Here is a 14374-nt window from a genome sequence, read left to right on the forward strand (position 1 = left end):
AGGGATGAAAATGAATTTAGCTCGGACGAATTGTATGACTGTAGATTGGATAAAGCATTTATTGACGTAGTTTTTGTGAGTGGTAAACACAGCTTCCTTAGGTCCATTGTTCTTTATTTATTTATTTATTGATTTCAAATGAAGACAAAAAGGATTTTTTTATTTAAAAATTTATGAATTTTTAAATTTCGAAAATGGTATACGCCCATAATTTTGTCCCTCTATTCCTCTTTTTTGCTTTGATGATTTGCCTCTATTGCTCCCACGAATCATCCAGTCGTACCCTCTCTGATTCAACCCCTTCGCTCCATCAAGAACGATTCAGCAGGGGATCATATGAGCTTCGATCGACCGAAAGGAAACAAAATCGAACCTTGGATTGGAATTAGCTGAGAAGAATTGATGCTGCAGAAAATCATAAATTCAGGTTATTATTATTATTTGAATTTGGCGAGCAGCGGGTATTCAACACCCATATGGGCTGTTCTGATCGCCGGGGTTTTTGTTGTCATCTCTCTCACCCTTTCGGTTTACCTGCTCTTCGAGCACTTATCCACGTACAAGAACCCCGAGGTCAGTTATGGGTCTTTCGCAGTTCCTGTTTTTATGTGTTTTTTTGGTGGGTTTACTGGGTCATGCTTGGTTTTTGGTGATGGCAGGAACAAAAGTTTCTGATTGGGGTGATATTGATGGTGCCAACTTATGCTGTTGAATCAGTAAGTTCTATTTTTTCGCGAAAGAAGTTCTGATGTTTTATTTTATTTGTTTTCTTTGTTTAAACTGGATTGGGAAGAGACTTATGATTTATTGCGGATGTAGTTGTTATTTGTGAAATTTGTGTTTGAGGAGTGGGTATTCAGTTTTTGTTTAAAGTGTTTGTTGATGGAAGACGGGGAACTAGAACAGCTTCTAGGATGAAGCATAAGATATTTATAAAGTGATCTACCTTTAGATATGCATTTCCTTCCATGATGTGTATGAGAGAGAGAGAGACTTTGAGTTTGTTCGAGACTAAAAGTGCTGCTATTACGGTTTGTACAAGCTTTAATTTACTCCCAGCTAAACTACATGAGACTGCTTGGGCTAATCCATGATCTACTGATTGTTATGCCAATAGGGGCACTGAAAGATGTGATTCAAAGTGATTTCGAAGTGTGAGTATATAGAGCATCTTGGTTGGATTTCCAAATTGGAAATGTTTTGCTTGTTATATTGCCTCTATAATTCGGAAATAATGTGGGAGCAAAGAATCTTTTATTGTTTTGCACCACTAAAGCTAGTTTGTTTCTTAAAAGAAACATAGAGATTAAGTATAAAGCGCTAGTATACTATATTCCTACTTACAGCACTCAACTTGAGGAAAGATGTGGTCCGAGCCCATGGTCTCAGGACCTGCAAGGGAAACTAAGCTGCACTAGTGTCCGGGCAGCTAAGTCCCAATTGTTTTTTATATGTGAAGATGGTTAAACCAAGTTGCGAAAAGTCCATTGGTGCCACTTATAAACTGTTCAAACTTCTCCCAGAACTAATGAGGGTAGTTCAACTGTACATTTTAACATTGAGGTCCTTATTAGAGTCAAATGTGAAGAACTGAAAGTTCTTCCTTCATCTTCAATTGCACAACAGGTATCCATAAAGACTGTCACATCTGACCTTTCAATATGGAAATTGAAGCTAGTCTTTCGAATGATGAAGGTTTTGTCTAGCTTATTTCTTCACCTTGTTCTTCCTTTTCTTTGCTGTCTGTTTCTTCTTGTGCACTTCTTCTGTTTTCTGTGGACTGTACTCAATTTGCTTTCTTTATAATCGGACTCTATTCATTTGCTTTCCCTAAAGTCAATTTCTTATGAGGTTATTTCTTAGAAATAAGATTCTCAAGTAGACAATTTCTGCGACTGACATATGATTCAGTTTTTTGAAGAACTGTTTTACTGTATCTCATATTTTCATTTGGTCTAGGAGTCTATAAAAGGATTGAACATTTTTTCGATTGATGGTTTTAATCATTGCACTTACAATCTGCTTGATTTCGTGGTTTAAATAAGTTTTGCCAGTCTGAAGGTTGCTTATGAAAAACCTGTACTTTATTTTATTTCCTTCTCAGACATCGTTCTTTTCTGCAGTTTATATCTTTGATGAACCCGGCAATTAGCGTTGGTATCGGGATCCTTCGTGACTGTTATGAATCCTTTGCCATGTATTGCTTTGGGAGATACCTAGTTGCTTGTTTAGGTATGACTGTTGAATGTCCTTTTTAGAGTTAAATTGTGTGTACAAACTATTTAAAAATATGCATTTAATTTATGAAACTTATTCTTTCTTACTCCCTTTTGATTAGTTTCTCGTATAGTCGTCTTTATTTGTACCCTTACATATGTGAATCAAGCATTTGAGCTCATGAATATGAAGAGCTCAAGGCATGATACTAGTCAATATGATCAATATTCCCAAATTTCATGCTAATCTAAACTGACCAATTCATGTTTTAGAAACCAGATGATCGCATTTTCTTTTGGTGAATTAGGTGGAGAAGAGAGGGCAATTGAATTTATGGAGAGAGAGGGACGTGCAAGTGCAAAAACTCCCCTACTAGATCATGGCTCCGAGAGGGGAATTGTAAAGCATCCCTTTCCATTGAACTATATCCTGAAGCCTTGGAAACTGGGTCGGTGGGTTTATCAGGTCATCAAATTTGGCATTGTTCAATATGTAAGTTTTCATCTTGACAGTAAACGTTTCAATAGATTTTGTTGTCAACTTTTCCCATCCTTTTTAACATGCCCGCATGACAAACTGTAAAATTTGCTTGCAGATGATTATCAAAGCATTTACTGCCATTTCGGCTGTAATTCTTGAAGCTTTTCATGTATATTGTGAAGGAGATTTCAAATTGAACTGTGGGTAAGTTACATCCCATGAGTATTTGTAGGTTTAGTAGTCATTAGAGTTTGTTTTGGATTTTAGCATAATTCTTGAAGCTTTCATGTATATTGTGAAGGTGACTTGACATGAAACAGTGGTAGTTACATCATATAGATATTTGGAATGGAATAGACAAATATAACTTCATTTGGGTTAATCACTGGATTATAAATGCTTGAATGGCAGTAAACTAGAGGGAGAAACATATGCTTCTACTGGATGTAAACTATTTAATGCAGCATAGAAGTGAATTTACATGATTTGCTACTGTAATGATCTTTTCGTGGCATACGTGTGATTTAGAATTTGGACTCCCATTTTTGTCTTTTTTAGTGATATAAGTATACCTTTAGTTCATAGCCTACGTGCAATATATGCATGGACAGACAAGTCATCAGCGATCTTATCTTTCATTGTTTTAATGTTTCCTTCATCTATTGTTCTCTTAGTTCAATTAATCTCAACTAATGTTCCGATTTAATCTCCTCTCTCTGCAAGTAAGTTATTACTACCATTATCTAGCATCAATAGATACATGGAGCTTGATAGCTTTAGCAATGTCTGTCTTCTTTATTTTGTAGGTCCTGGGTACATGGTTTGGTTTAAATTTCAGTCAGTCACGGGCTTTCTAATGCTTAGTTCATTTTTCTGCCATCCACATACTAAACAACTGAACAAGATTGAAGCTGTTATTATAAGTGACTAGACTAAATGAATCAAGGAGAGGATTGAAGCTTTAACAATCTGTCTTCTTTATTTTGTAGGTATCCATACATGGCTGTGATTTTAAATTTCAGTCAGTCATGGGCTTTGTATTGCTTAGTTCATTTCTATGCCATCACAAAAGATGAATTAGCACACATGAAACCATTGTACAAGTTTTTGACATTCAAGTCAATTGTGTTCTTAACTTGGTGGCAAGGAGTTGCTATAGCTCTTCTATATGCCGTTGGTTTATTCAAAAGTCCAATAGCTCAGTCACTGCAGTTTAAGTCAACCGTTCAGGATTTCATTATTTGTATCGAGGTAATTGCTTTCAAAAGTTATTTTATTCTTCTGGTGGCTGTTCTTATACTGTTTGTTTACTACAGTTTTTTGTTTTGATGTGTAGAAAGTATTATAAGTGCATATTGCAAGTTTCACTCCTACATGAATGGTAAATACTTTTCAATGTTTTTGGATGTGTTATTTGGGGGAAGGGTTTCGTACTGCTAGTTTCTTGCACCCTGAAATAATATGCTCTCTGGCTAATATCTGGCTTTCTGCATAACCAAGACTAATCCTTTAACCCCAAGACTGACTGATTTGAATATTGAATTCTTTCATCAGCTACTCAATATAAACTATCCAGCTACATGAAAGATCAAGTTATGGTCTATAATCTGATTTTAGTTCGAGTCCTTTGAACACTAATTCCAGTATCATACAAGATCAAGATCCTAAATGTTTATAAGTTCAAGAAAACTAAGTCGGAGCATTTTATCAACATAGGGCACCTTTGGATTTATGCGTGGAATTTATAATTGGCAGATAGTACCGTCAGAGGTTAACACGTAAACTTATTAATGTCTGGACTGCAGGATAGTTTCTTGAATAGGTTGGTTGTTTACGAAATAGGACTGATTTTGCCCTTAATCTATTCATTTCTTGGTTTCCATCACCTGTCCCTTTTCCTCTCTTTCTTTTATTGTTTTCAGCTTCATATTTCCTTCATTCTTCTTCTCCTTTTATGTTGTTGCCGCTGCTGCAGAGGACCATCACCTCACTGTATCATTTTATCTTCTTTCTTCTTCGGTCACTTCATTTTTCTGTCAACCATCCACCACACCTGCTGCTAGGCTCTCTAGTCTCTTCTTCCGCTTATTCCTCTCCGTTCCTAAGTTTCCTTTTCTTTGATTAGCATCTTTGTGGAAAGAGCAACTAATCTTCTTTGAGATTCTATAGTTCAATAAAAGATCAATTCTACTAGCAAGTAAGGTAGAAGAGGATCTTCCAGAGCATCTTCATAGAGGAGATGCAAACTTTCACTCAAAGGACATTCTTCATGTTAAATCGTTGGGCAAAACAAATGTTTAATGACACCCATGTGACTGAAATTAGAAATTATGGCACCACTATCAAACCCAAAAACAGATGCTTTAGTTATCCCTCACCCATGTGGTACTGCCAACCATGGCAGGTTCCCTTTTTCTCTCTCTTTCCGTGTGCTGCGGAAACACGATGCTTCTTCTTCTTCGTCTTTGCAATTTTGGTACGATTGGCCAGGGAAGGTTCTTTGGGTTAGTAGCTGCTTATTTCTGGCAATTTCGGCACTATTCATTTTAGTAATGTAACGAAGGGTTTTTGTGGGATTCTGGTTTCTATGCACTATATCCCTTATCTAATTCAAACTAGAAACCCTAAAGATTGATTTGGGGTAATAGAATTGTCTTTCAGACCTAATTCTAGAATCTCAGAGGGCTCATGCTCATGGAGTTTGAATTGAAGATCTTTCTTCTCTGCAATTTTAGCAAGATTCATATAGCCAAGGCAGGGAATGGGGTTTGTGAGTTTGTGGTTTTCACCCAGTGACCCCTTATCTAATTCAAACCAGATCTTTTACGAATCTGTAAAATTGGTGTTTGACATGGGGTGGCAGAATTGTCTATTGCTCCGAATCCTAGCGAACCTAATGCTAGAATTTCATCAGGTCTGGGGTGTTTGAACTTAAGATATAAAATGCAGCATGAACAGTAGCTTAGATTGGAGTTGGGAGTTAATCACTGTTCTGTTAAAGCTAAGTTATTTTGGTGGATTGATCTTTCTCCACATTTGGCAGTTCGTTGTGTCTTCTAGACACTAGAAATCTGGAACCACAGGGAAGATTAGTACTGAAATTTGAGAGTTGGTTTGCTTTATTATTGAACCTATTGGAAGAGGAGACACACATTTTATACATTGTAATTGCATCCTAATAGACTGTTGATGAATTATATCCAAAAGCTGAAATTTCGATCTCGTTGAATTTTGAGAGAGTTGATTGGAGAGAAGAGGGTTTTGCATAAGTATGTTTTGTTGATTAGGCACTGCTTTTCTTTGAAAACTTGTTTGTGTGTTATCTATTCAGGAAAGGGTTAGTCTATAAAGTGTTTGAGTTTCATGGTTGTATCCGTTTTAGTATGGGAGAGATCCACACAACAACGCTGGACCATTTAAGTAGAGATCTACGCGACGATCCTAAACCATCCATTATCCAAGTCCTCAAAATGTTCCATCTGGGGGTCAATACCAGTTCTAATAGATTGGACACTTCAAAAGTTCCCGACTTCCCAGCGGGAAAATAGATTTTCCCGAAGAGAACTACTGCATCTCGCCTAACTTCCCTAATTAAAGTAACTAGGTGCCTCCACCAGGAGCAGATACCTTCATGGTGCTGCAACATTCTTGAGGACTCAATAATAGTAGCTGAATAGCCGCTTATCAGATCCATTTTGAATTTCTTGACCTAGTTTTACTCTTCCACTCTAGGTCGGAGTGTATTCTTTGCTAGGACATGGTGTCTTTTAGGTGGATGAACATTGATAAATGAATTAGCTACGGAATGGAGTTAAGGTTGAGGGTAAAATGCTCATTCAATCTAAGAACTTTCAAAGTCATGACATTCTTCTCTCAGAGAAGATGAAGTGAATTGAGACTGAACAGTTTAATGTTGCTGACATATTATAAGTCGTGAGTAAATCCCTTCTTTAGCAAGAAATCTACCTTCATCTGTGTCCATAATGTGTCATAATCAGTTCATATTTACGTTGACTATGAAAATGGTGCGAAACATGTCATATCTTTGTCCACTGAGTATTGAAGCTATTACAACCAGAATGGTTGTTCTTATATCGTTTTCTTCTTCCAAGACCAGAAATCACTTGTAGATCTTGTCATGAAATCTGAAATCTCATTGGATGCCACCGTACACATGTCTATTTTGATACGATACTTTGTCTCTTTTCCTGAGAATACTTACCTTGGAGAAATCTGTAAGTCATAAGGCATGTTTCTCTGGTAACTCAGTACACCACTAGTAGGGTACGCCAGAGATGCATTCCAATTGTCTGTCTCCACCTTATATATGTACAGTCTAGATGGGATCCTTCTTAAAAAGCCTGGAAAACCATGTTTTCCTACCTTAAATGTGTGCTCTAGATCTGTTATGGCTAGAATAACATGGACAATACATCCAGCAGGATTTGGTACCAGAAACTCAAAGAGATGATTTCCTAATGGCTTTCTGAATAGCTGTTGGAAACTTGGTTTGTCTGATGGAAATATGGAATCGCTTTGTTTGTCTTTTCCCCTTGCAATCAGAGAGTAACTTCAGCAAAGTATCCCCCCATGCAGTATAACTGCCAATGAATGAAAAATAATGTTCATATTTGGGGAAAATGTACTTCAGTTTTACTTTGTCTATGAACATTTTTATTGATTAGATTCTTAATGGTACTGTTTCTGTTTATTGATCAAATTGGAAGGATATGTAGAGAACAAATGGAAGTACCTTTATCACAAATGATCCCTTTCAGAAATAAGAATCTTAAAATTTCAAAACTACTTTGATCGTAAAAGCTGTAGAGTCATTTGTACTTTAACTCCTTTGGAACAAAGGTAGCAGTTTGATGCTTCCACAGTATGCATAAAGCAAAATCAAACAAGGAGACTCTGAGTTGTTAGGATTTTTATCTTGCTTGTCAGTACTTAAAGAAAGAACGCAGATTAACATTCTAACCTGGAAGAGTAAATTTTGGATGATTTTATATAGCAAGTAGGCTATGTGGGTGGGTTAAAGAAACTCTTCTTGAAACAAGCGTCTTAAATTATCCCAACTTTGCTTCACAAAGCCTATTTAAGTTGTTCAATACCCTAAGCCAAATTGATATAATAACCGGACTAGAATTTGTTGAAATTTCCTTCTTGTCTTGTTAAACGACTACCTCCTTTAAAAGCTTAAAGTGGTAGAAAGAGAATAATGTAATATTAATATTTTAACACACTCCCTAGCGTGCAAACTCTGCACATGAAACTTTTTTTTTTTTTAAAATGGGTGACAATAAGATTCGAATCCAGGACCCCTTGTTTGGCCTGGCTTTGGAACGATATTAAACGACCACCTTAATATTAATATCTTTAACATGTCCAAACATGTTGCTCATAGCATGGTTAAACTGTGAAGTTGCTTGGATTTGTTCCACTGTTTCAATTGAGATACACGTTCTGCACCAAGTACAGTTGGACTGAAAGAGAAGATGAGGTGCCCAAACTTATTGTATAGAGGGACAAAAGGTAGATTATCAATTATATAAAGAAATGGATATTTCTTTCACTAACTTCATGTAATGATTCAACCCACCTTTGATAAAGGAGCTGGAAATAGACCTACAAGCCATAAGTTATAAAGATAGCTTAAATCATGAAATTGTTAAATCAGTGGTATACCCATAGAGTTATTACTATAATTTGCAGCTGCTATAGGACTTTGTTAGGACTGTTGTGCATTTTAATATTAAGCAATTTTGTTGTATTGTGTAACAGACATGGTTGAATTTGAAAGACGTGTTCTAAGCATTTTTAATAATTATGATTGTGAGCATTTGGTTGGTGAACACGCAGTGCCTAATGGGCTGCTGTTAAATAAACATGGGAAGTTCTGAGGGGGACATGCAGATGAGTCTCTTAGTTTATGGAAGAATGTGGAGAGTGGCTAGAATCTTTGTTACAGTCTTTATTAGAAACCTGGACAAGGGAATAATAATTTCCAGCAAATCAAAGTTGGTTTGCATCATTAGTTGGTCTTGTATGAAACTCATCTCATGCGCTTAAAGTTCTCACCATTAAAGAGTTGAACGGTATTGAGAAATCTTAAGACGGCTTTCTGGTGTGAATTAATGAGAGTATTTCACTATGTCTTATCTTTTAGTTTATTTATTCTGAACTTCTCATGTAAAATGTTTAAGTTTACAAGGTCTCTCTATTCATCCAGGACAGATGGGAATTGCTTCTTTGGTTCACCTTTATGTTTTCCCTGCAAAGCCTTATGAGTTAATGGGAGATCATTTTTCTGGAAGCGTTGCAGTGCTTGGAGATTATGCATCTGTTGATGGTCCGCTAGATCCTGATGAGGTTAGGGACAGTGAACGTCCCACAAAGTTGCGCCTTCCGCAACCTGACTATAATGCTAGGAGTGGAATGACTATCCGAGAAAGTGTTAGGGACGTCTTTATTGGTGGTGGTGAATATGTAAGTTCTTTCCTCTTTCAAGCAAGTGCCGCTCTCATGCATTTGTTGGTTCAGAAACATTGAGAAATTTTCTGAGTCCACTGAGATGATCTCTATTAACAGATGTCAATCCTTTTGAGCCAAGTGAATGAATTAAATGCTAAAATAATGGTTCTACTTGTGAACAAGCATATAGAGGACTTGAATGTTTTTCAACTCTTTGTTGAACAAAATGTTTTAGCAGAAAATTTCTACTTGTATGGTCCAGGAATGGCACTTTAGTGTCCATTCTCTTTGTCTCGTTTGTTTTATTATTGCTGTTTATATATGTTCATTCTCTTCTTATTTTGACCTTTAGTGAAATGATCAAAGATTCTCAAATTTATGTTGGTAAGATCAACCTGTGCTGCCTCTCTAGATCCTGAATCATTAATGTTTGTGTTTACAAGTATAAGAAGCCCAGTGATTGATTGACGTTACTTTTGACATGCTCAGAAGTTGGTCTTTCACCTGAATTATCCCTGCACGACATCTGAGCACAAACAATTAGCATATCTGTTTTCGGTGAATATCTGCATGCACTATAGAGTATGTAAAGCCAAGTTGAGTAAGTGTTTATGGTTTGAAGCTGCCTACTGCTGTTATCTTGCCACTCTTATCAATTTCTATCTGGTAGAGCAAGAAAGGAATCTTGCATGAACAAAACCAGCTCACTTCGGGTTTTATATACCTACAGATTCAGTTATTTACCACCACCTATTTTCATAACAGATAAAAAATTTTAATTATCCCACAATTGAGCTTCATTTTTCATTTTCTGTCATCTTTCTGGTATATTTCACGTTAGAGTTTCAACACTTTGAAATGCAGATTGTGAACGACGTGAAGTTTACCGTCACTCAAGCTGTGGAGCCTGTAGAGAAGGGAATCACGAAGTTCAACCAGAAACTGCACAAGATCTCTCAGAACATAAAGAAGCACGAGCGGGGAAGGAGAACCAAGGATGACAGTTGTTTGACTTCACCAACACGCAACGTGATTCGAGGAATAGATGATCCCCTCTTGAATGGGAGCATCAGTGACACCGGCAGTTCCAGGAGAAAGAAGCACCGCCGTAAATCTGGGTATACCAGTGCAGAAAGTGGTGGGGAAAGCAGTAGTAGTGACCAAATTCCCTACGGTAGTTATCAGATTCGTGGACGTAGATGGCTTATCAAAGATTAGTCTGATACCAGTCCATTTCCCTTCATGTGGATGATATCGTCACCAAGGTGAGTATTTTTCATTGTTGTCCTTGTGATGGTGATGATCAGAGGAAGTAATTCTGTTCAGTGGATTGATTGCTTTAGATGATGGAAGAGGTGACTATGCATAAGGGTCTGTAGATTTCTCCCAAGCTGTCAATGTTTGAAGATAATTTATGTTGAAATTATTGTATAGAAGAATGACACTGTCTTGTCAGAAACTCTCATCGTATTACTATCAGAATGCTTAATACAGAAATTGTTTGATCATGTCTAAAATTGTTATCTGCTATCTTTTTCTTACTTATTTTGCTATTCGGAGTAAATGTATTTAAATCATGGTAAATTGCATTGACACCCTGTACAGTTAAGTTTAAATACATAAATACTCTTTCTCCTTTGCAAAACTGCAAGTATACCCCCTAATGAGGTGTTAGTGTGATGTATCTCAGGCTGTGTGTTTTGCTAGTGAATAGGGGTGTACTTGTAATTATAACTATAATTTCAAGGGCCGTTTTTATGATTTTACAAATGGCATGGGGTGTTTGTATATTTACGTTAGGGTGTCAACGTATTGTACGCTTCAAATTATATTACTGGAGGCAATGTAATCTACGCTTCAAATTATTACTGGAGTTGTTGTCTCTTGAAGAAATAGTGTTGCTAGGGATATTGAAACATGTAACTTAGAATTTTTCTTATTATCTAGTATTATGTAGCCATATCCTTGTCATATATACTATGTATTGTAATCAACTGATCAAAAGAATACAACCCCTTTTTCTTTTTTCTGTTTTCTTTTTCAGTTAAATAAGCGTTATCTCACTAACTCTTTTTCCCTTTCTAACTTTTATTATATGTATCTATATTTGTTTCTTCCTTTGGGGGTGAAAAATGGATGAAATAGCATATGTATATATATATATATATATATCTACTAGTAATAAAATATTAAGTGATCGATATCAAAGTTACAGTTAATGATATGTACTAGTGGCAAAAACTTTTATTGTCGTTGTGTTTGGAGTTGGTGGTGCCAACAATTGTGTCTAACTTTCTGCTTTTGATAATGTAGCATATGTATGGCGATAACTCAGTATCCCCAAAGATACAGTGATCATAAATAATAATCATATGTATGGGGTCATATGATGATAACGCATTCTCATGTATCATAAAAACATTATATTACCATTAAAAAGAATTATATATATCCACTAAATAAATAAAATTTCAAAAAATATGCTTTTATACTTGTAAATATGATCGTATCACGTCACATAAAATGTGTATTCTAATCAACTCAAACGATTACAGGCTTTTTACTCTTGTTTTTATACCTTTTTACTCTTCCCATTCCTTCATATACTGAGAGAACAGAGGCCACAAAGCAACCACATATGAGTTAAGATTTATACATTGATATTCCTTAAGTTTTATACATTGATATTCCTTACTCTACATACAGAAACACCTCCTATAATTTAAAGAATTTGAGTGTTGTACCTAATTTCCAGAAATGACAATATAATTTATGGGTAATTACAATTTCTTTTTCTTAGGTTTCATGTAATCATATTTAAACTTTTTGTGATTTGAGAAATTACATCTAACACTTTTGAGGTTTGTTTCTGTTTAATAAATAAGTCCATAAATTTGTTAAAACTGATTGAATTTCTGATATTTACAAAAATCTAAATGAAAGTTGATGTTTACCCTCGATTTACTTATTACTACTTAATGCAAGTCAAATATTTTTTTTTTCAATAACTACCCTTGTACCTCCTCACATGCATTAACATGTAAGACGTGTGAGGGTAATTTAATCATAAAATTATTTATCTTATCTACAATAAATCGGTAATAAATAAATAGAGGGTAAATATAGATGTTTTTATTAATATTAGCAAATTTGTTGAATTTTGACTAATGGAGGGACTGATTTTTTAGATGAAACAAACCTCAGGGCTATTAGATGTAATTTCTCAAAATACAGGGGATCTACGTATAATTACACTAAATTTTAGGAGGAAAAAAATGTAATTATTCCTATAATTTATACTATTAATTATTTTTTAGGATAATTACTCTCCCCTCTCCTGAGGTTTGATATATTTACACGTAGACCATCCGTGGTTTGAAAAATTACATCTAACACCCCTGAGGTTTGCTTCAATTTAACAAATAAATCTATCCATTAGTCAAAAATTAATAACTTTATTGATATAACCAAATAAAATTGAATAAAAATTAATATTTACCCTCGATTGAGTTTGATGGGTTTGTCTCAAATACGATTGGTCTAAGAAGAGACAACCCAAGTCAGGCCCACAAGCCCAATACAGAAGTAGCTTAGAATTTATTGCATTTGGCCCAAAAAGGAAGCCTGCCACCTCAAGACTAGCCCAGAAGGAAGACTTACAAGGCTCAGCCCAAGGAGGAGCCCCCCACCCCAAAAACCGTCCAAGGATGAAACTCATGAGCTTGACCTAAGTAGAAGGCCTTGCTTGAAGGTCTGCTGCTCCTTTCCAAGTCCAGCCCGAGGGAGGAAGGTGTCCTCCAAAAGTCGGAGTCCTCACCCTAAGAGTACTCCTCGCGAGGCAGGAGTCCCCCCCTCACCTGAAGACTTGCTGCTGAAGAACGGACATAGAGGCAGCCTTATCCCGCTTTCCTCACCAGATGCACCTCCTAAGACTCTTGCCATAGAGGGACTCCTCCTCTATAAATACAAGGGGCTCCTCTTAACTGACTCTCCCCTACCACTTTCAAAGAATTCTTCCATTGCTACATTACTATTCTGATATTCATATTCTCGCTCACAAAATTCTCATTTCTCTCACAGTTTCTCATATAATCTGTCTATATATTTATCTATTCTTAAATCCAGGACTAACTTAAGCATCAGATTGCTAACCTTTTATTTTGCAGGTCTCTTTCTCAAGAGCTTTTACTCAATTAACCTAGATCCAACCTCAAAATCCAAGAACTTTAAACCCGTGCTAAAATCATAGGCATCAATTGGCGCCGTATGTGGGAACTTGTGTTAAAGGTGTGAGATACCATGGAGACCCCTTATAAGCCTCCCTAGCATCGGTAAGAGGATCCACCCTATCCTTTCCAGCTCCAATGTTGCCCCACAGAGGATCCACCCTATCTCATCAGGTTCCTTCGTTCTGGATGTTGGAGGCCTACCAGCCCCCCTACTAAAGTTCGGTGGCAAAGGAGGGATGAATTGTGTAACAGTCCACAATTCTCTACCCACCATAGGCATGATTGCAGTCTTATTAACACTCTTATAAACTGCCACTGTATAGCATTCATTCACACAATTAACAGGATCATCACCTTTACATAGTATGACACTGCGAGCATGTTTACATGGGATTCCATTCAAATCCCATTTCCTACAAGAACAACTTCTCTTGTCCAAATCTACTATATGTTGTGAACCATCAAAATAGTTTAGTTGCCAATAGGATGAATCAGTTTTTATGGAAATGCAATCTATGGACTTTTTAACATTTTTCTCAACAATCTTACAATCTTAAGACATATAACACCATTCTATTTCAGGTTTGCCCTATCCCTGTTCTCTTGCAATATTTTCATTAAATACTCTCTGATCCATTCAAGTATGGTGACAATAGGTTTCTCCCAAGCTTAGAAAATGTTTGATTTAAATGTTTCACAATAATTATTCAATAAAACATGACACTTAATATTTGTTTTGAAGTGTGATCTACTCTATTATGTATGGGGTTTATCCTCAAACAATTCTGCAGCAGTTTTATCAAGTACTGACATCTACGACATACACAATCTGAATTCATTAAGGGTAGTAGCCTTTGCAACCTTCCACAAACAGTTTTTAAATGCCAAAGCCCTGAATCCTGCATTCTTCAACTTAGAGTGTAGATGTCTTACACAAAATCTATGATCTGAAGCAGGAAACACTTTCTCAAATA

The 14374-nt window shown here is 36.2% G+C and overlaps 1 protein-coding gene across 3 annotated transcripts; it reads left to right on the forward strand.

Annotated features, from left to right (window-relative positions):
- The first annotated feature begins 207 nt into the window (after nt 1–207).
- LAZ1 (organic solute transporter ostalpha protein (DUF300)) lies at nt 208–10679 on the forward strand. Of its 3 annotated transcripts, XM_088883822.1 has the most exons (10): nt 208–573; nt 660–716; nt 1627–1695; nt 2124–2232; nt 2525–2709; nt 2813–2901; nt 3687–3948; nt 8935–9186; nt 10036–10436; nt 10515–10679. In XM_088883822.1, the coding sequence occupies exons 1-9, from the start codon at nt 403–405 to the stop codon at nt 10387–10389; spliced, it is 1548 nt and encodes a 515-aa protein (XP_088739948.1). In that variant the 5' UTR covers nt 208–402; the 3' UTR covers nt 10390–10436; nt 10515–10679. The 3 variants fall into 3 exon arrangements, with proteins under 3 accessions (XP_088739948.1, XP_088739947.1, XP_011085372.1); XM_088883821.1 differs by having other exon boundaries at nt 209–573; nt 10036–10679; XM_011087070.3 differs by lacking the exon at nt 1627–1695 and having other exon boundaries at nt 210–573; nt 10036–10679.
- The last annotated feature ends 3695 nt before the right edge of the window (nt 10680–14374 follow it).

Source organism: Sesamum indicum, linkage group LG8, assembly GCF_026168435.1.
Source record: "Sesamum indicum cultivar Baizhima isolate 11 linkage group LG8, ASM2616843v1, whole genome shotgun sequence".
NCBI classification, from domain to species: domain Eukaryota; kingdom Viridiplantae; phylum Streptophyta; class Magnoliopsida; order Lamiales; family Pedaliaceae; genus Sesamum; species Sesamum indicum.

Excerpts from the sequence above, each read along its gene's own strand:
- LAZ1 (XM_088883822.1), top strand. The coding sequence starts at position 403 with ATGCTGCAGAAAATCATAAATTCAGGTTATTATTATTATTTGAATTTG. Across the intron at positions 717-1,626 it reads CAACTTATGCTGTTGAATCA|GTATCCATAAAGACTGTCAC; the intron begins GTAAGTTCTATT and ends ATTGCACAACAG. Across the intron at positions 1,696-2,123 it reads TAGTCTTTCGAATGATGAAG|TTTATATCTTTGATGAACCC; the intron begins GTTTTGTCTAGC and ends TCTTTTCTGCAG.